The sequence below is a fragment of the Orcinus orca genome, chromosome 12 (genome assembly GCF_937001465.1).
Source record: "Orcinus orca chromosome 12, mOrcOrc1.1, whole genome shotgun sequence".
NCBI lineage: Eukaryota > Metazoa > Chordata > Mammalia > Artiodactyla > Delphinidae > Orcinus > Orcinus orca.
In genome coordinates, this window is record NC_064570.1 from 43047797 (window position 1) to 43070673 (window position 22877).

The following is a 22877-nucleotide window of genomic DNA, read 5'->3' on the forward strand; positions in this document are numbered from 1 at the left end:
TCGTGCCTTAGCCCGGGAGAATCCCACATGCCGCGGAGCGGCTGGGCTCGTGAGCCATAGCCACTGAGCCTGCGCGTCCGGAGGCTGTGCTCCGCAAAAAAAAAAAATCTTAACCTCATAGAGCTTCATTTGTTTCAAGCGTTTCAGTTATCTATTTATTAAAATTTTTGTATTCTGTAACATCTGTGGATTTTTGACAAAAAAGTAGTCACTGATATATGAAATAAATAACTCCAGATAAAGTACTCTAAATTATTATAACACATATATAGACTTGTAATCCACCCTGGGGTTGAACAAGCAGTATTGAAAACAGACTGTTTTCTACATGTAGTGTTAGGCACAGAATATGCAAGATAAATAACACGATTCCTTCCCTGAAGAAACTCCTGTTTTCCATCTCTTGTTCTTTTTGTTCTCTTTTCTGAGAAATTTTTTGGGCTATACTACAGCTCTCCATTGATGTCTTTTTTAAAATTCTGCTATTGTATTTTTTAATTCCCAAGAGCTGTTTCATATTTTTAATTCAGGGATCAAGATAGCGTTATCTTGTAACCTTGAGGCAAGAACGTGTCTTTGTCATCCTCCATAGCTCTGAGTTTGGCACGCTGTAGCATTATAAGCCCTTTATTGATAACGTAATAGAGTGCTACTCAGTCAGGCCCTGGATAGTGGGTATTGTGGATTCGTGTAATGCCCTGGGACTTGCCCTCTCCTCGTAAATTAGGCGTTGGAACCTTGTCGGGAAGATGCAAAAAGACTACGACTCCCAGAATGCACTACAACCCAGATTGGCGTGAAGCGGTGCATGCTGGGAGTCCTTCCCTTCCGGGGAATAGAAAAAGAGCTTTTTTGAATTCGTTCCTGGAGGCTGAAGCTTTTCGGAGTCCCTGGTTCTCTTCTCGGTTCACCGTGAGTCTCTGGGTAGAAAGAGGGCCTGCCTCAGTCTTTTAGGCCGGGAAAGGTAATCGACGCCGCGCACGAACTCCTCTGCCCGCAAGCCAGACGGCGTCAGCCGCGGGATCCGAAGAGGAAGCCAAGCACAGGGCAGTGTGGCCGGCCTGTGGCCGGCTGTCCAGGCCAGTAGGAAGTGACCGTCCAGCCCAGGTTCCCTGGGCCCAACGCTTTGACCCAGTTAGTATCGGGGCTGGTTTCCTGTCCTGGCCCGGGCTGCTGGCATGGACCCTTGGGTAGGCTCCGGCACCTCTCGCCGGCCTCCGTACTTCTCTCATCCCCTTGTTGTGATCTAAGTGTTAGGGAGTTGAAGCGCATCATTGTGCGTCCAGTTGTGTCCCAGCCCGGGGAACGTAGAAACTTCTCTGCGTGTGACGTTCTTCCCACTGGGGGTTTGGGAGAATTTTCATCTAAAATCAGAGACTATTTTCACTTACCTGAAGGGAAATGGAAAAAAGGACAAAGTTGGGAGTTCTTAGAAAGCTACATTTATTTAAATGATGGGAATAATTTTCTTATTTTTCATTTCCTGTTTGTTTTCTGAATAGTTTTTAGCTGAACGGTAGTCTATAGTAGAAAGGTTGTGATGGTGATTGCTTTTTGAAAATTACTTTTAGCAAAATCACCTTTGTGTCAGTAGCCAGTACATTATTTGTCCGTAAAACCCAGAAATGACTGCTGATTTAGTACAACTCGTTTTGTAGACCGAACCTCAAAGAGGTGAGATGTCTCACCTAAAATTATGAAACCTGAGATGATAATCCAGTTCTCTTTGACTCTGGAATCAGTGCTGTTTTCTATGATGCTCACTCTGCTTTTATTTCTTTGGGTGGAGAGTACAGCCTCTGGAGAGTGACTGGGTTAGCATTTTGGCTAACCATTTTCTGGCGCTGGTGACATATCTGAGCCAGGGTTTCCTCCATATAGAATGATAATAATGATGCTTGAATTGGTTTGATACATGTAAAGCTCTTTAACTGTTAACTGCTATTATAAAGATTTATTTACCCAATTCATTGTTAATAACTTTAAAGTTTTTTATTTAGATATATCAGTTGGTAAGTTTTCTTCTCTTTGTTTTCTCTTACTTGACTTATTTTACCTGGGCAAGTTTATAAACGTTATTTTTTCTCTACCTCAGTCCAGATACACACTTTTTGGAATTTTTGAAAAATTATTTATTTTAATTTGCATTATTATTGCCTTTGTTTTATCGAAACCATAAACTTGAAATACAGTAGTGAAATTTTGGTTGTGATTTATAAATAAATTTGTGTATTTGAGGAACAGTAAGTACATTGAAAATTTCTTTATCTAAATAATCCAGTTATAAATAACAAATATAATTGCTTGAAATCATTTTATAAAATGTATTTTCTTCAACTTCTACTTTCTAACTTAAAATAATATTGTATTCTTTTCTAGTTACCTGCTGTACCATGCTATCTTGCAATATATGTGGTGAAACAGTAACCTCAGAACCAGACATGAAGACTCACCTCCTAATTGTTCACATGGAAAATGAAGTTACATGTCCATTTTGCAAGTTGTCAGGTGTGAATTATGATGAAATGTGTTTTCATATTGAAACTGCTCATTTTGAGCAAAATGAACTAGAAAAAAACTTTGAGAGGATTAATACAGTACAGTGTGGAACTTCCAATAGCAGGAACGACAGCACCCTACAGTGTAGAATGGAAGTTAATTCAGGTATTCATTCAGCTTGTGCATCTAATCATCCGAAAATTTCAGCTCAAGGCCCGCCTAACAATGGTATTTTAAAACATAAAGGCTTTCATTCAGAGAACTTAACTGAATCTAGAAAATTCCTGAAAAGTAAGGAAAAACAGTCTGACCGAACCAAAATTAAAGGATCAATTTATGAAGCAATGTATAGTCCTCCTGAATGTCCATTCTGTGGAAAAATAGAAGGTTGTAGTCAAGATATGGAAACTCATGTGAAAACAGAGCATGCCGATCTTTTAGACACTCCATTAGAAGGTAAAGTATTCGTTTTATATAATAAGTAAGTAGCAGTAGTCTCAGTTTAATATGTGGTGTCCCAAAAGTTGATTTGTAAATGAGATCACTACAAATGTGTTTTCAATTTGTTTATAACATTGTTCATTTGCCATTATTGCAATATGAAAATACAATAATGGAAAAGAGTTTTGATGCAAATAGTAAATGTTTCAGCTACATTGAAAATAGTTTTAGAAACTTTCTGAGGAGAAATACACTCAGAGTCCAGTTTGCAGAGGCCATTTTTTTTTTTTTTTTTTGTGGTACGCGGGCCCCTCACTGCTGTGGCCGCTCCCGTTGCATAGCACAGGCTCCGGACACGCAGGCTCAGCGGCCGTGGCTCACGGGCCTAGCCACTCCGCGGCATGTGGGATCTTCCCGGACCGGGGCACGAACCTGGGTCCCCTGCATCGGCAGGCAGACTCTCAACCACTGCGCCGCCAGGGAAGCCCTGCAGAGGCCATTCTTTTATTTACCACCAGCCCAGTGGCATCTGAACTGTCTGGAACTCAGATTTTGTTACCAAGTTCTAGTTTGATTCTGTTATGATCAGAGAACAAACTTTATGGTTTAAGTTCTTTTGAATTTCTTGAAACTTGTTTTATGGCCTAAGGTATGGTATATGGTCTATCTCAGCACATGTTCCATAGACACTTGGGGAAAAAATGTGTGTTCTGTGGTTGTTGGGTCGAGTGTTCTATATTTGTCAATTAGGGTATGTTGTTTGATTGTGTTCAGATCTTCCATGTCCTTGCTGATTTCCTGTCTAGCAGTTCTACCGGTTTTTGGAAGGGAGTTGAAGTCCCTAATTATAATTGTGTATTTGTCTGTTTTTCCTTTCAGCTCTATTAGGATTTGTTTCATGTATTTTGAGGCTCTTTTATTGGTGCATACACATTTAGAATCATGTATTTCTTTGATACCATTGAGTTTTTAAGAGTAATTTATATATTTTGGATGCAAGTCCTTTATCAGATAATGTTTTATGCAAATATTTTTTCCTGGTCTGAGGCTTGTCTTTTCATTCTCTGTGTCTTTCACAGCACAGAAGTTTTTACTTTTAATGAAGTTCAACTTACTTGATTTCTTCTTTCATGGGTTGTGCTTTTGGTGTTGTATCAAAACTCCTTGCCAGACCCAAGGTCACCTTTCCCACGTTATCTTCTAGAAGTTTTAGAGTTTTGAATTTTACATTTAAGTCTGATTCATTTGAGTTAATTTCTATAAAAGGTTAAGGAGAGTGCATAAATTCATTTTTTGAAATCTAATAAATGCTATTTTTTAGGGAAGTTTCAGGTTCACAGCAAAATTGAGTAGAAAGTACAGAGATTACCCGTATACCCCCTGTCCCCTTATCCTCACAACCTTCTCCATTATTCAACAACCCATACCAAGTGATAGTTTGTTAAAATCAGTGAATCTACATTGACACATCAATATCACTCAAAGTCCATAGTTTACATTAGGGTTCACTCTTGGTGTTATATATTCTACAGGGTTTTTTTTTGGTTTTTTTTGTTTGTTTGTTTTGCGGTATGCTGGCCTCCCACCGCTGCGTCCCCTCCTGTCACGGAGCACAGGCTCCGGACACGCAGGCCCAGCGGCCATGGCTCACGGGCCCAGCCGCTCCGCGGCATGCGGGATCCTCCCAGACTGGGGTCAAACCCGCATCCCCCGCATTGGCAGGCAGACTCCCAACCACTGCGCCACCAGGGAAGCCCTATTCTACAGGTTTTGACGAATGTATAATTACAAGAACCCACCATTTAGTATTTAGTATCATACAGAATAGTCACACTGCCCTAAAATTCCTCTGTGCGCCACCTATTCATCCTTCCCTCCCCCTGGCAACCACTGATCTTTTTACTATCCATATTTTTGCCTTTTCCAGAATGTCATATAATTGGAATCATACAGTATGTCGCTTTTTCAGATTGGTTTATTTCACTAAGTAATGTACATTTAAGATTCCTCCATGTCTTTTTATGGCTTGATAGCCCATTCTTTTTTTTTTTAAGCGTTGAATAATATTCCTTTGGATGTGCCACAGTTTATTTATCTGTTCACCTACTGAAGGACATCTTGGTTGCTTCCAGGTTTTGGCAGTTATGAATAAAGCTGCTATAAATGTCCATGTACCGGTTTTTGTGTGGACAGAAATTTTCAGTTCATTTGGGTAAATACAAGGGAATTCATGATTCTGGATCATATGGTGACAATGTGTTTAGTTTTATAAGAAACTGCGAAACCCTTCCAAAGTGGTTGTACCATTTTGCATTCCCACCAGCAGTGAATGAGAGGTCCTCTTGCTCACATCCTTGCCAGCATTTTGTGTTGTCAGTGGTCCAGATTTTGGTCATTCTAATATATGTGTAGTGTTATCTTGTTTTAATTTGCAGTTCCCTAATAACATAATAACATTTTCGGTACCCAGTATCAGCCAGGTCTTGGTCTTGTAGAGGTACCATTTCTTCTGTCTTGGGCATGCTCCCAACTAGGGCATTTGATCCCAGTGTCCTGCTTTTTTGCTGAATGCTTGAATCTGCATGTCACCACGCAGTTTGGAGGGTACTGAGAATCCAGCCCCCAAAGTCCATATCTGAACTGGTCTCTACTTACCATTTGATTTTCCTTTTTCCTTTTCTTTTCTTGTTTTGACTACGGAGCTAAATGTTTATTATTAATATTTTCCTTTATTGTAAGAGGTTTGTGCTTATGCTCAGGCTTTCATCTTGACCCTAGAAGTAGAAAAATTGCTTTAAATCCAACTACAAAGAGCTTTTACTTATTTAATAAAGTTAGTGGGTAGTAGAGTCTTTGACTTGGGGTGAAAAATTTTAAGGTTTTAAAAATCAAACCAACTAAATTATATCTCTAATACAGATTGTAATCAACCACTCTATGACTGCCCTATGTGTGGGCTCATCTGTACAAATTACCATATTCTCCAAGAACATGTTGACTTGCATTTGGAAGAAAGCAACTTTGGACAAGGTATGCCTATATGTTTAAAGATAAGAATGTCATGATTTAATTTCTACTTCCTAGGATACTATCTAATTTTTGGATTAGTGTTATAGAGGGAAAAAAAAACCCACACTGGTTAAAAATAAATCTGTCCCTTAAAAAATTCTAATACCGCTTCAACTTTTTAAAGAAGTTCTTTCACAGAAAAGTTATAAAGGATGAACTATTGTGACTAACAACTGAACTAGGGGTGTGAATCCAGGGTTTTGACCTAGAACATCAGTATTTAGAAGACAGTGAAATATTGTACAATTTAAAAAATCTTTTTGATTTATAAGTTGAGACCATTCTTTCAGCAGCTGGAAGTAGTTGAATTTAGCATCTTGTCAGTAAAAATTGTTTATGAACTAGGAAGCTGCCATATGGCACATATAATTTTAAAAAGAATATGAACTATGAGACTTAAAAGTTTTTCAAGTGCATTTTCAGATACTCTTCTAGTTTCTTTATTACCACCTACTAGTTTTATAAGAGATTCTAAAGTTTTCCTCTGTCCCCTATTTTTTTAATAGTGGTATTGATTAAGTAATCATGAGGGTGCCTTAGAAGTGGAAAGATCCTATATGATTTTCACAATTCCATTGAAACAAAATGTAATGTAGACCTAAAGAGAAACCAATTGTGTTCTACTGGATTTCAGTTTCTTAGGGTACATAGATATCTCCTGTTAATGCAGGGGTTTTTAGTGTTCATTATCAATGATCCTAGCACCACTTAGTGATGTCCAGGGACAGCATTACCTGCTCACTCAGCCTAATACGAAGATGAGAATTACTGGAGTAAAGATGGAACAGTTCTCTACTGTGGTGGTTCTTTACTAATTACTATGGAAGAATAAATCTCTGAAGTTGAGAGTCTAATAGTTCTTACTTTGTTTATGATAAGCTTTGTATGGGTACATAAATTATTCTGTAAGCCTGTAGTGGGTAATGAGAGAAAAATATGGTCTGAGTGAATCACTGTTGATAGCTTCAGAAGTATGCTAAGAATCAGTTTTGAATTGCATATTTCTACCAGTGGAAGTAGGGACAAATTAGGAAGATGTAGCAGAGGCTGAGAGATTTGAAAGGAAAGAAAGAATATTCAAATACATAATTAAACCATCAAATTGGGAGGTCAAGGAGATGCTGGCCAGAAGACACTCACTAATGGATCTGTGGGACACTGGGTAGAGAGGAAAAAGGGCAAGATGTTCCATAGTTGTACTATTTGCTTAGGGGTCAGACTGTAATTAAGTTACAATCTAATATCTGTACTTTGCAAACTTATATTTTTACCTTCTTTATTATTTCCTTCCTCCCCCTAGTATTTCTTTTAAAAACCAATATGCCTTATTTTTGTTAATGAGGGGCACTGCTCAAGGGTGCTACTTAATTTCTCTAAGTTCTGGTTTCCTTAGTAGATAATAATACCTAACTTCCTAAGGTTGTTATGAGGATCCAAATGAGATAATTAATAAGAAGTGCCTGTCACAGCCTAAACACTCAGCGAGTATTAGCGATTTAAGTGGAGGTTATACCCTTACAGAAGCAGTCCAAGTTCTGCTAGATTTGTTCTCAGTGTTTCTGTGACATCGTAGTCATGAATAAATGGCAAAATAATAGCATTTACTCCTTTTAAAAAATATGTATTAACATATAAGTGAGCCTTTATTTCAGTAGTTATTTTATTCTAAACATTAAAAATGTATAATAGGTATGGATAGAGTCCAGTGTTCTAGAGATCTGGAATTGGCTCAACAGCTTCAACAAGAAGAAGACAGAAAGAGGAGATCTGAAGAATCAAGACAAGAAATGGAAGAATTTCAGAACCTGCAGGTACAAAGATTAATAGCAATTATATTATTTTGGTTTGGTTAGAGTTCTTATTTTTCAAACATGCTATCAAGCCTTCAGCCTATTATTTTTGTCTTTATTATACAAAATATTTTTTTACATATATTTTTTATAGTTCATAACAGCCACCATTTATAAGTACTCATTCTGGTCATGTACTAGGGTGAACACTTCGTATAAAGTATCTTAAAATCTTCACTGCTCCATGAAGTTATTTTAGACTTTTTTTTTAACAGAAGATGAAGAAATGGAGACATAAAGTACTTAAGTAGCTTAACTTGCTCAGGGTTTGGCAGTATTAAATGGTAAAGCCTGGATATAAACCTATGTCAATGGGAAAAATTAGGAAATTGAGACTCGGAATTTTAAGTGTTTGTATAGGTACTTAAAACAGAAACTTAGAATTAATGTCTCCTGAGTCTTAAATTCTTTTAGTGATTGCAATTCAGGCATTTAGAAAGAACCATTTTTAATGGAAAATGCTTTTTGATGATGTTTGAGACTTCATTTTTTTTAGGTGAGTGGTGGTATCTGTTGAACTAAACTGGTAGCATCTATTATATTTTTAATGCATTAAAAATTTTAACATCTTTTTCTACTTTTTTCAGACCTAATTTGCTGTAGACTATGATGTCATCTGTGTTAATAATGCTCACATAGTTTTTGAGTGTTCTTTTTCTATGTGCTAATAGGGTAATGTATGAGTAAAAAGGGTTTATGATTGAATAGGTTTGAAAGTGTCCACTTAAACAGGTTTGTGTACTTGGGGTCTTCTCAAAGCCTTTAAAATACTAATATGCATTGTACATATCATAATCTTCCTGATCTTATTTGACCTCTTACTTTTTTTTCTCCAGTATCTTAGACATGGCTATTCTTCCTTTGGAATATCTAATTTAGGCTATTTTTCTCATTCATGATTCATTTATTTGCAAAATTATTTTCCCACCAGGATTCAGAGGAGAAAAGAAAGTTGGCTTTTCCTAAGTCGTCTTTGCCTTATATAATTTTGAAACATTTATCAATACAAAAACTTTTCGGTGTTTAAGGGAGTTTATTATGTAAGTTTGCAGGTTACTTGTTCAGATCTCAGAAATGTTTTCCATAGGGGCTGTTTTAACATATTATTGTCAGTGTGCAAAAACATAGTTCATTCACTACATAGAATGAATACCTGAATGAATTATGGATTAAGTAGGCCTTTGTAGGCTAGCCTAGGAACCAAATAGCAAGTACTGACAGGTTGTCTTGAAAAAATCAGCAGTATGGTCAGAACTCATCTGCCTTTCACAGTACCATTAGTAGGAAGACAGGATTCTCTACTTTCCCTACTACAAGGAAAACAAGTCTCTTACCATGATGGTTGTTTGTAGAGAAAGGCTATTATTAACTTAGGGATTTTTTTGTGTGTGATTTATTTTTCATAAAAATCTTTAAGTTGACTTGTATAAATGTCTATAAACCAGAATGTTTCAAAATATATTTCCAGATATAAAAAATAGTAGGAAGTTTCCATCCTCATTAATGTAAAGGGACATAAAAATTAAGTCATTTGTTTTTATGTTCAATAGAGACAATATGGTTTAAATAATTCTGGAGGGTACAAGCAACAGCAGCTACGAAATATGGAGATAGAAGTAAATAGGGGAAGAATGCATCCATCTGAATTTCATAGAAGAAAAGCTGATATGATGGAATCACTAGCTATTGGTATTGATGATGGAAAAACAAAAACTTCTGGTGAGTATTTAAACATCCAAATCATGGTTTTAATATTCCATACACACTGAAGTAATAATCAGAATTATTTGAATTTTGTGTAATTTTCATAACCCATAGTTTATATAGTTTTAGGTGAGACTGTGTGTTCAAGTAATTTTTTGTTTGTTGTTTTAAAACTCCTGAACTTTTATTTTTATAGTAAATAATTCACTTAAAAATAATTCACTTTTATATTGTGTCAATTTATTTGACATTTGGAAACAAACCTTTTAGAAAAGTTTTTAAGTGCTTACTATGTTCTAGACAATTGCTGTCTAGTAGAATGTGAGCCACATAAATAATTTTAAATTTCCAGTAGTCACATTAGAAAAAGTAAAAAGGACTAGGTGAAATTAATTTTAATATTTTTCCAGCGTGTCCATAATATGTCAACATGTAATAGGTATTAAAAACTGTTAATGGGATGTTTTACAATTCTTCAAAATCCAATGTGTATTTTAGTTTGCAGGGCATCTCAGTTTGGACAAGCCACACTTCAGGTGTTCAAATAGCCACCTGTAAATAGTTTCTACCGTATTGTTCAGTACAGTTTTAGATACTAAGACCTTTATATATATTGTATCATGTAACTCTCAAAAGAAAAATCTTGTGTACTGTTCGATTTTTCTGGATGAGGTCATTGTGACTTAGGTTAAATTACTTTCCCAAGGTAAGGTTACATAGCTAGTTATTGGCCCAGCTGGTATTCACAATCAGATCTGTCTTGTTCCAAAGAATGCTATTTTTCCTGATGTTTTTAACATTTTTTTTTAACATGTCTGTTAGTATAGTTTAAAAAAAAACCAAATTATATGGAAACAGCTTTGTTCCCACCACCCAGTTTTTATGAAATTTAATGTTTTAAAGCTGTAAACCCTTTCATATGTATTTTAAACCCCTTGCGTACCCCTCATTCATTCTGATTTCTGTCCTCCACAAAGGGAATCATTATCCTGAATTTGGTATTTATCAGTCTCATATATGTTTTAATAATTTTATCTTATATGTGGGTTTCCATAATAATACATAATCTTTTATATTTTAAACTATGTGTAAATTGGTATACAATATGTATGCTTTAATTGGATTTGCTTAAATATATTGATTCTTATAACTGTACTTCATTCATTTTGATTGCTGTATAGAATTTCCTTGTATTACTTAGGTTGTTTCCAGTGTTTTATTCTTACAAATTGTGAACAGGTTTCCCCCTCAAGAGTTTCTCTAACATCCAGACTGGAAATACTAGATTAAAGGGTATTTGCATAATTAACTTTGTTAAGGGTATTATGGAGTTGTTTTCTAAAATGGTTGTAATCTACATTAGCATCAGTGTGTTCTGACTTATACTTTGTATCGTGACACTTTTTAATTTTTGCCATTTAATAGGGCATGAGAGGAGGATACATCTCTTAATTGTATTTCTCGGATTACTCCTGAGTTAGTTTCTTCTGTAAATAACCTAGTCCCTTCCTTTTCCCCTTCTCTGTTGGGTTGTTTGTCCTTTTCTTATTGATTTTTGGAAGTCCATTAAGTATTCAGGATACTAATTCTTCATTGATTATATGAGGAGCAAATATCTTCTTCAAATCTATAATTTGCCTTTAAATTTTGTACATGGTGTCTTCAATTAGACAGAATTTTAAATTTGAATATAATTGAATTTCTTAATCTTTCCCTTTATTTGTTTTCTAAGTGTCTTGTTTAAGAAACCCCCCCATCTTTGAGATCATAAACATATCCCTTTATATTGTCTTTAAATATTTATACCCTTAAAATGGATAACCAACAAGGACCTACTGTATAGCACAAGGAACTCTGCTCAATATTATGTAACAACCTAAATGGGAAAAGAATTTGAAAAAGAATAGATACATGTATATGTATAACTGAATCACTTTGCTGTACACCTGAAACTATCACAAAATTGTTAATCAGCTATACTCCAATATAAAATTAAAAGTTTTTAAAAAAGTATATATTTTTTTAAAAAGATAGCTCCTTCACATAGATCATGGTATTTTTTTATGCCAACTGGAAGTGATTTTAGCACATAAAAATCAACTCACTGTGATAAACCATAATATGGAAAAGAATATTATATGTATAACTGAGTCACTTTGCTGTACAGTAGAAATTAACACATTGTAAATCAACTGTACTTCAATCAAATAAACTAAAATTAAAAAAAATAGAACAAAACAAAAGAAAAATTTATGCCTGCTTTTCATATTCAGGAATTCCCTGGTGGTCTGGTGGTTAGGACTCCGCACTTCCACTGCAGGGGGCACAAGTTTGATCCCTGGTTGGGGAACTAAGGTCCCGCAAGCGGCACTGCCAAAAATATAAAATAAAATAAAGTAGCCGTTACTAAAAAAAAAAATTATACCTTGCTTTTCATATTTTGACTTTTAATCAACTTGGAATTTATTTGTGCATATGTCTGTGTGAGAGAGAGGGAAGGAGGGAAAAAGTTGAGTGAGCGAAAGAGAAGGTATGGATCTAATTTTTCCCCTTATTTGTAGTGATACTTATAATACTAAGTTGTTATTGCTTGTTTATCTCAGTACCACTTAGCAAATCTGTACTGTCTCCATGTATTTGTAACACATATGTCATATTTTCATATATCCATACGTCTGTGTCTGAAGGCTGTCTTTATACTTCAAGGGTCTCCCTGCAGAAAGTTTCCATACAGGATAGGACTTCCCAGCAGATGTGTAATATGATGCATTAGGGTATATAGGAAGAAAATATTAGAACTTCTACTTGTCTTTAATTTATGGTATCCTTTAATTTCTGTTTATACATATGTTTTAGAGTTACTGGAGAATATAGTAGTGTATGTATAATTTAAAATAAATATATCTGTAAAAGATTGAAGAACACTGACCTGTAATGTACTGTGTCCTTTTTATTTAGAAGTAATCGATTTAGTGCTAAAGATTTTTTTTTACTCCCTTCACTCATTTCTCCCATCCCCCCACATCCTGCCTCTGGCAAAGACCAGTCTGTTCCCTGTATCCATGAGCTTGTTTTTATTGTGGTGGTGGTTGTTGTTTTGTTGTTGTGTTTTTAGATTCCACATGTAAGAGAGATAATGCAGTATCTGTCTTTCCCTGTCTGACTTACTTCACTTAGCATAATGCCCTTAAGGTCCCTCCACTGTTACAAATGGCAAGATTTCATTCTGTTCTGTGGCTAAATAATATTCCATTGTATGTATGTATGTGTGTGTTATCTCTTCTCATTTTGTTTTTTGTTGTTGTTGTTACATTAATTTTTTTTTTATTGGGGTATAGTTGATTTACAATATTATATTAGTTTCAGGTATACAACATAGTGATTCAGTACTTTTTAGATTAAAGTTATTATAAAATATTGGCTATATTCCTTGTGCTGTATAATATATCCTTGTAGCTTATTTATTTTATACATAGTAGTTTGTACTTCTTAACCCCCTACCCCTATTTTGCCCCTTTTTCCTTCTCTCTCCACACTGGTTAACCACTGATTTGTTCTCTATATATGTGAGTCTGTTTCTGTTTTGTTACATTCCTTTGTTTTATTTTTTAGATCCCTCATATAAGTGATAATATACAGTATTTGTCTTTCTCTGACTTATTTTACTAAGCGTTATTACCCTTCAGGTCCATCCATGTTGTTGCAGATGGTGAAATTTCATTCTCTTTTCTGGCTGAGTAGCATTCCTTTGCGTGTATGTATGTGTACCACAATTTCTTTATCCATTCATCCTTCAGTGGACACCTAGGGTCTATATCTTGTTTATTATAAACCGTTACGCAGTGAACATAGGGGTGCATATATCTTTTCAAGTTAGTATTTTTGTTTTCTTCTGAAACAGATTGGCTTGCTGTGTCATATGGTAGTGAAATTTCTGGATCATATGGTAGTTCTAGTTTTATTTATTTGAGGAACCTCCATACTGTTTTCAATAGTGGCTGCAACAGCTTTCAAAAGTATGCAAATATATACAGTCCTGTTGGACTGCTAGTATAAGGCCTGCTGACCAGGTGATATGGCAGTGTCCCCTGGGTGACAATCGCAAAAATCAGGGTTGCACACAAGTGTATGGGCTCTTTTCTGGAAGTTACTGGTAAGCTGGAGTAAGAGGGAGAATGCCAAGGTGGCATCCACAGCCTTCGTTCCTTGAGAGCAGCTCCCTAGTCCACTAGATATGTGCCAATCCTGAAGCTTGCCCCCCAGGCTGAATCTCTAAGACAAAGAAAGAGGCTGCCTTCAGAGAAAGACTTGGGGATATGCCTCAGTTTTTTGTCTGTGCAGTGCCCTGGAGATGGCGGCCTTCTAAGAATTGTCTTCCCGATTGCCATAGTCCTGTGAGACCCAGGAATGCAAGCCCTCCTGGCCACCAGAATCAGGCTGTCAGGGTGGCAGCTGTGAAAGCTGGGGTACCAGGCGTAAAAACCAGGACACCAGCCGTGTGTAAGGCTCCCCTCCAGGAGACACTGGCTCTCTGAAAACTTCCCTAACCTTGGGAAGGAAAAAGAAATCCAGATCCAGGAAATCCAGACTTCCAAATAAAATTTGTATTTTTTGTTAGTTATGCAGATGTTAACTGAAGCTGCTCTCATTTGAAGAGTCTCATTATTTTAACATTCTATATTCTATATAGAATAGAATAGAATTTAACAGAAGGTACATTCATCTTGGAAAATATCTAAAGACATTTAGGTGCTAAGAAATAAAGAACTTTAATTATGAGGAAATTTTCCTTTAAAAGCAAGTGCTATGATGTGGTTACTAGGACAGTATTACATACACAATGAGGCATCATTGAGTTAGTAATAACTATGCCAAAGTATATTAGAATGTACATTACTTTTTTTCCCTATTTTTCTATTATTCCACCTCACTCTTAAATGTCTCTCAAATCTTGATCTCTTTATCAAAGTCTGTGATACTGAATCTCACATTAATTTCTCTGAATTCCTAGAGTACCCATTCCATGCTACAACATTTAGTACTCAGTTATATAGCATTTTAATTGTTCTTTTTCTTGACGGTGAGTCTAATCTTTTTAAGTTCCCTGGAAATGGTTATAATAGTCTATATTTCTGTCCTTCATAGTGTAGGCACAGCTACAACTCTTGGTTCCTTTAATTGTTTTGATTTATTGACTCTGCCTTCTTAAAGACAAAAACCCATTTTCCTATAGGATAATCTTCATTCAAGTAAAGTATTTAGTGATTGCCTTTTTGGTGCCATGTTCTATGTGAGAAAGTATGGGCTATCCAAATAAGATTTTCCTGCCAATAAGCTTCCCAGAGTCTGTAAAGTATGCACAAAGAACTGTAGAATTCTGCCATGAAATATGACCAGTACCTAGGAGGCACAAGTAAAATGTAGTGATTGTTCAGAAAAAGAGGACCTTTTTGTTTGGGGTTATGGAATCAGGAAAAGTGTTTACAAAGACTGTAGCATTTGCTTCTGAAGGTATCAGTAGGATTTTGAAATATAGGGAGAGTTACTAGAAGGAGGAAAGGGATAGAATCAGATGTACCCTGTCCTAACACCTTGTTATTCATGCTATAGCACTTATTATAATCTGGGTCCAGGAGGTTTTAAGGAATATTGTCATAATACTTTGTATCCTCAATGCTTAGCATAGTGCTAAGTATTTTAAAAGTGCTTAGTAAATATTGTAATTGAATGAAAACTCCATGGTCAAAATCATGTTCAGTTAGGCCACAGCCAAAATTGTGGCAAGAAGAGTGGTTTGAAATAAAGATAAGTTAGAGGATAGCCTGCTGTGGGCTTCATATACCATGGATTAAAACTATTCCATGGGTAATAGGAAGCTATTGAAGTTTTTAAATTGAGAGCAAATTGACTAGGACTGAGCTTCAGAAAGAATGATGTCCAGCAGAATGTATAATAAAATGGGGGGTCAAGAACATTCATTCAGCAGTGTACTTTTATGTGCTGGCCCTGCAGATGCAGAAGTGAAGGAAGCAAACAGTTTCAATTCAGCATAATAAGTAATATGCTAGTATTAGGAAACTCTCATAGTAGTAAATAAGCAGGACAATAACCAAGATTATATCAGTAAAAAGATAAAGAAGATGGAATCGACAGGATTTAGATGTGGCCCTTGAGAAAGACGCTGATATTAGAAATATATGAGACAGCCATAGAAAGATGATATTCCTCTAAACTTTCTAAATCTCTTTTTCACTTTAGGAATTATGGAAGCACTTTATAGGTATTATCAGAATGCTGCCACAGATGTGAGGCGTGTGTGGCTTTCTACAGTAGTGGATCACTTTCAGTCATCTTTTGGTGACAAAGGTTGGGGTTGTGGTTACAGAAATTTCCAAATGCTGCTTTCATCATTATTACAAAATGATGCTTATGATGATTGCTTGAAAGGTATGTGAAATACGATACCCTGAACTTATCATCTGATAAAGTACATTTGATGTGGAATGAATTAATATATAGTAGGCACAATTAATAGCTTTAATAAAGATGTATTTTAGTGGATATTTACATTAAAAACCTGAATTCTGGTTGAAGGAAGAGAAAATGGTATGGTAGAAGATGTCAGAAATAATGGCATAAAAACTGTAGGTTCCTGTAGAATGTATGGTGTACTGCTAAATGATATTATTCAGTACTTTACTGTCATATTACATATTTGCTTTGTATAATTTTAGGTATGTCAGTTCCTTGCATTCCAAAAATTCAGTCTATGATTGAAGATGCATGGAAGGAAGGTTTTGATCCCCAGGGTGCCTCTCAACTTAATAACAGGTTACAGGGAACAAAGGCCTGGATTGGAGCATGTGAAGTATATACACTCCTGACCTCCCTAAGGATAAAGTATGTACCTAAAAAACCAAGTTAATGTTATTGTCATATCTGGGAAATTTTTGTTATTGTGGTTTTTTTTAATCAAAGGGATAGTTAAAAAATAAAATTTTAAGTAGCATTAAAATGAAAGACTTACAATGAAAACCAGCAACTCATTCCCCATTTCATGCTCTTATCTATTCTCAAGTCCTGTCTCTCAGAGGCAGCTGTCACTTCCATTGTTTTTTTTGTTTTTTTTGTTTTTTTTTTTTTGCGGTACGGGCCTCTCACTGTTGTGGCCTCTCCCGTTGCGGAGCACAGGCTCCGGACGAGCAGGCTCAGCGGCCATGGCTCACGGGCCCAGCCGCTCCGCAGCATGTGGGATCTTCCCAGACCGGGGCGCGAACCCGTGTCCTCTGCACCAGCAGGTGGACTCTCAACCACTGCGCCACCAGGGAAGCCCACTTATATTGTTTTTAAATAATATGCTTTCATGGCCTTTTCTTGGTTTGTCACTTTTAGACATTGTCTATTGCATTCTCCTTATATCTCCCATCTGTTTCCCCTCAATTTTTGTAATATGGTTAAATCTCAGTTTTTATTAAGTTAAAGTCAGGGTTTACATCATGACTGTGTAAATATTATTCATTGCTGATTTTATATCTTTCCTGAAAAGCTTTTTAAAATTTTCTTTGAGTTAAGAATTGCCTTTCCTTTTCCGTTTTACAGTTTGGCTGCATCATGGTCAAATTTTTCCAAAAACTCCATTTATCATGAAATCTGAGGTGCTCCTTATTCCTGGACACCTTTTTCTTGAAGCTGTCTTTCCTCTGCTCTAGTCTGCATTATTTGCCTTCTAGATCCCTTCCACAGCTCTAATCATGTTGCATTTCTTCACTGTTTTCTTGAATTGGGTCCTGGATTTTTCCTGGATTCCATGTCTCTCTCTTTTTTGGATTACTCTCTTTTGCTTGAACACTTCCTTTATTAGCCTTCTAAGAAATGGTACCTAGTCTTATTACGTAAGTGATAGTTTGTGTGGCTGTATTATTCTTAACCCAAAATCATTTTCAAATCAGATCAAGTTGTTACTCTGTTGACTTCTAGCAATCAGTATTACTAAAGAGAAGGTAAGCTGCCATCTGATTTTTGTTCCTTTGTGTATAACCTATTTATTTTCTCTGGAAGTTTTTTTGCATCTTTTCTTAGCCCTGATACTATGAAAATTCACCATTGGATGTGGGGCTTTGATTCATTGTGTTGGGCATTTGTTTTTCCTTTTGAATCTGGAATTGTAGGCTATAAGATCTCAGTATAGTGGTTAAGGGCTTAGACTTTTTGAAGTAAGATTGCCTACAATTGATTCTAGCTTTCTGCCTGCTAGCTCTACGACTTAACTTGTCCTAGTCCCACCATTGATAAAAGAACATGTAAATAGTTACTGCTTCATAGAGTTGTAGTGATAATTAAATGAGATAATAATGTCCTTAGGACTATGACTGGCATGTAGTAAGAGCTTAGAGGTTAAATGTTGTTTGATAATTATGATCCCTCCATTTTCTTTATTTTTCTTTCTGGAACTCCTGTTAGTTGGCCACTGAACTTCTTTGACTTTCTTTGATTTTGTTTTACTATCTAAATTTACTCAACGTTATCTCCCAGCTACTCTATTGAAATTTTTATTTTAACAATCATGTTTTTAATTTTAAGGGGTAATTTCATACCATCTTATTCTTTTATGGTTGTAAAATTTTTTTCCAACATTTTCTTTTTTTCTATTCCTTGCATTTTTCTGTATCCTCCATGTTAAATTGCTTTCATGTCTATTTATTTTAGTCTTTTCCATTTGGAAGGCTTTCTTGTAACTTTTAAAAATCCTTAGCTGTCTGTTCCTAAAGTGAAGAATGAGGCACTAAAAAGCTGATTGGCGGACCTCGGCTTTCAAGAGACATCGGAGATAGATGCTTATGATCATCTTTAATGGAAAGTTTGCCTTAAGCTTCATGACTCTATATTAATTGCTTTTACTTATATTTGACCTTTTTTAAAATAGTTGTTGAGAAGTGTAAATAGTGCTCCTGTTTAAAATAGTTTGGTTTATTCATGGTTGACTTCCTCTTGAGGAAACAATACCACCATGGTCTGTTGCCAAATAGGAGATAGATAGATGTATAGATGGGGGTACATACAGGTTTTTTATGATCTTTACAGGTATTCTTTTCTTGTCTATTATTGAAATTTGAGAGAACTGACAGGAAAAATATTTAGGATATTTTTGATAGCTTCAAATGGCTGTTGAGGAATTATAATTAGAGGTCGGCTTCTAATTGATCATCGGGTTTAGAGACTTTGGAGTAAAAGTCCCTATGTCTCAGGTTATAGGTAGACTTTTAAAAATCAAGTATGACCCTCATTTACTACTAATGGAAGTTTTATATGTCAGAAAATTTTTGTAACTTTTATATCTGTCATCAACCTTAAAAGTTATTTAAATAATTTCCTCATAAAATAAGTTTTCAGATAAATAATAAAATTTTTATTTCTTCTTAAGAAAATGATGATGAAATAAAATTAATTCTAAATTAAGAATTTTTTTGTATTTTATAACTCCATTGATGAAAAAATTTTTTTTAATATTTTTCTAAATAATCCATTTTGTCAATTTTTTTTATAGGTGTCGTATTATTGACTTTCACAAGTCAACTGGCCCTTTGGGTACACACCCTCGCTTATTCGAATGGATATTGAGCTACTATTCTTCAGAGAGAGAAGGGAGTCCGAAAGTACTGTTTACATCTAAACCTCCTATCTATCTTCAACATCAAGGTTAGTATAACTTACAGATACTAAGTATAACTTATAAGACAATTTATTTTTATGAGACAGGCAATTGGCTTTTGCTTTAGGATATGTTAAGATTCTGATAATTAATGGGAGGAGAGGAGTATTGTGACATTACTCTTATTTTTAGAGCTGTATTGTCATCATGACACATTCCAGTAATGGATGATGTCCTTGGTATCTTCAGGGCCACCTGGTTCACTCTCCCTTTATTGTTCATCCTTTACATTTTCCAAGGCTTTACCTCACTTCAGTGAGGCCTTCCCTGACCATCTTTTTGAAAAATTCATCTTGTTATTCTACCCCCCTCCAACAATGGCATTTCCTATCCCTCTTCCCTGCTTTATTTTTCTTTATCTAACATGATATATATAAACTTTACCTATTTACCTTGTTTGTGGAGAATTCCTTCCTATTAGAATATAAGCTCCATGAAGGCAGAAGTATTTGTTTTGTTTGCTTTTGTATCACTAACTGCATGGAATAGTGCCTGGCATATGGATTCATAAAATTTGTCGAATGGATGATTTGGATTGACAGGAGGAAAGAGAAGTAAATATTAGGAATTTCATTGTTCAGGATACAAGCTAGAAAGTTTAAGCCCTTCCCATTGAAGTTCTGGTATGTATAAATTGACTCTTGTTTACCTTTTGGAACCATGAGACTTTTTGTTCTTCAGTAGGTAAATTTCAAATCCATTCTTCTGAGATAATTTGAATAAGAAGGACTATGGGATTAGGAAAGAAAAACTAAAATATACGGCATAGTGAAAGTAGAATTTTTTGCCATGAAGCCTTTAGAAAACTAAAATTGAACAAAGAAAACTGAAAGTGTCTTAGAACTGAAAGAACTCAGATAACCTATATGTCAGAGGGACTGACTGTATTTATATTCTAAATACACATGTGCACACACACTATATATAGAAAGTGTATATAGTGTGTCTATATATGTGCGTGTTTATATATAGTAACATATCTGTATATAGCTGTACATATAAGTAGATATCACACACACACACACATACACACACACACACACACACACATATATATATATAGCTCTTACTTGATTTTTTGATAGGTCATAGTCAAACAGTTGTTGGAATTGAAGAGAGAAAAAACCGAACATTATGTTTACTAGTATTTGATCCTGGATGTCCTTCTCGAGAAATGCAGAAACTCTTAAAACAAGACATGGAAGCTAGCAGTGTCAAGCAACTTCGGAAATTTGTGGGGAATTTAAAACATAAGCAGTACCAGATAGTGGCAGTAGAGGGTGTTCTTTCTTCAGAGGAGAAAATTGTAAGTATCTAAATATTTATTATGTGAAGCTTGGACAGGTTGGACTTCAGAGTATAAAATTTTTAGCTAACTCCTAACACCTCATTCTGTAACATTAGGTTGGCAAAGATATTTTGTATGTCATTTAATTTCTGGAATGAACATCTTTAAATTTCAAATGGTACCTAATTTTGTCAAATATTTTACTTGGAGCTTCACAAAAATATTTAATTTTATAATACATAATTTAATTTTTAATGTCAGGGGAGTAATGAAAAATGGCAACATATATGGTAAGAAAAAGCTAACTTAATCCAAGGAGTTCTAACTCATATTGGTCTCATAATTACTGTTTATTATATGTGATTCTAGTGATTCCTGAGGCTCTGTGTTAGGCACTTGGATATGTTGGATGAACTATTGGAGATATATATATCACACTATTGAGAGAGTGAAGTACTCTAATAGGACACATACACTTACTTATTGGATATATACAATTCCAGAAATTAACTTCAGTACAGTTACCTCTTTACCCCTTGCATTTAAGTGATGAGTAGTACATTATAGAAGAATTCCTAGGAATTGGAAACCCTCCATTTGTATAAACTGAAGCTATGTGGTAGCATATCAAGTCTAGAAAATACACAGTTCTCAAATCTTAAAGAAAAAAAAAATGTCCCTATTAGAGTACTTCACATTTGTTTCCCTCTAAAGAGAGAAGAGATAGAGCAGTAGAAAAGAGCATTTATGAAGAATAATAGGATCATGAGGGAAAGGACTAAAATTGTTTGAAATGAGAGATAGAGCTAGAGTAATCTTTTCAGCATCACAACTTGGGATATACAGGCAAGGACTGTTTAAGAGGTTCTTCAGTTTAATTACGATACGTTAGAGGTTTCTTTGCAATGACTTAAATACCAAAATTGCATTCATTTTTTTCACCCTATCGTTAATTTGGCTGAATAAAGTTAGAGGTTCATTTTAACTGTTACAAAATACCAAGATGCTTGTTCACCAATATACCGATAACTTTTGACATCATAGGTGGGGTTAAGATGTTATGGAAAAGCCTGAGTGAACTTTTTGGCCTACCCAATATCATGGAGGCTAGCTGCACATTTTATTTAGCTGTTAGCTTTCTGGTCTTGGAAAGTGAGACCTTGGTGGTGTTTCTCTGCTTGTAGCCCCATCTCTATCTCTCCTTCTCTCTGTTTTTACCTCTCTCTGACTTTGAGCCAGGATTTTTAATTTTGATTCATTATTCCATAAAAAGGTGTTATTTTCTTTTTAATCCTTTGTGTTTTGTCTTTATCTGGAATTTTCTTTAATTTTTTAATGGCTTGGTTTTAAAAATGTTTTTCCTAATTTCCTAAATTTGAAGTTGTAATATTCCTTAAGGAATTTTCATTATCTTGGAAAAAATTCCAGATTTTTTGTATTATAAAATTAATACATACTTTAATTAATTGACTTCTCCCTTACTATTAATATTTTTTTAAATTTCTTTTCAAGGCCAGGAGACAAGCTTCTCAAGTCTTTACAGCCGAGAAGATCCCTTGAAGAAATAAGCATTTCAGTGATTGTGGAATTTTACTTTATTTTTCAAATTCAGATATTAAACTTTTAATACAACATATGAATTCTCTAAATACTCCGTTTAATTTCTAAAATTCTAAATTATACCTTTAGTACTCCATTGTTTAGTAGTTATTCCAATAAAATATCTTGTTTGCATTGTGGGTTTTATATTTCTTATCCATGTTTCAGAAACTGGTTTTGTATTATATGACTATTTATTGGGTTCTTACTTGTGTTAGGTATTCGCAGTATTTTGTGTGTATTAATTAATCTCCAAAATAGTTCTGTGAGACAGGTACTGTTATTAGCTTGTGAGGAAGCTGAAACTCTGAGAGATTAGTAATTTGCACAAGAAAGTGGTCATCATCCAGAGTGTGAACCCAGACTGCTCACCTCCAGGCTCTTACCATTATAGCATTCTGCTTTCTTCTGTATTATATATGTAATGAAATTCCCTCCTCACTACTTAGAAATAACCTTAATATTTAATAGGCATAGCTCTAAAAAGAGGGATTTACTTTTGTTAAGTATTTACACTCATACTTATACAACGGTGATGTAGAGTGTTGTGTTTAATGTGTCCTGTAGGAAAGAAACTTTCAGATTCTGTTGGATTTGCCATGAAAGGTTGCAAGCTAGAATCCTACTCTGGCCAATTTAAGCAGAAGAGAATTCATTCAAATTATCAGAAGCTCACAGAATCCATAGGTAACTAGGGAACTCTGCTAGAACAAAGGCA

The 22877-nt window shown here is 35.1% G+C and overlaps 1 protein-coding gene across 5 annotated transcripts; it reads left to right on the forward strand.

Moving 5' to 3' along the window:
• Window positions 1-700: 700 nt before the first annotated feature.
• Window positions 701-22294, forward strand: ZUP1 (zinc finger containing ubiquitin peptidase 1). 5 transcript variants are annotated; one of them, XM_033418602.2, is made up of 10 exons: window positions 701-1190; window positions 2380-2955; window positions 5860-5970; window positions 7699-7820; window positions 9410-9578; window positions 15822-16010; window positions 16298-16463; window positions 19108-19259; window positions 20358-20578; window positions 22073-22294. In XM_033418602.2, exons 2-10 carry the CDS (start codon window positions 2394-2396, stop codon window positions 22118-22120), a joined length of 1740 nt encoding a protein of 579 aa, XP_033274493.1. In that variant the 5' UTR covers window positions 701-1190; window positions 2380-2393; the 3' UTR covers window positions 22121-22294. The 5 variants fall into 5 exon arrangements, with proteins under 5 accessions (XP_033274493.1, XP_033274494.1, XP_004264738.1 ...); XM_033418603.2 differs by having other exon boundaries at window positions 701-964; XM_004264690.3 differs by having other exon boundaries at window positions 702-1134.
• Window positions 22295-22877: the final 583 nt, after the last annotated feature.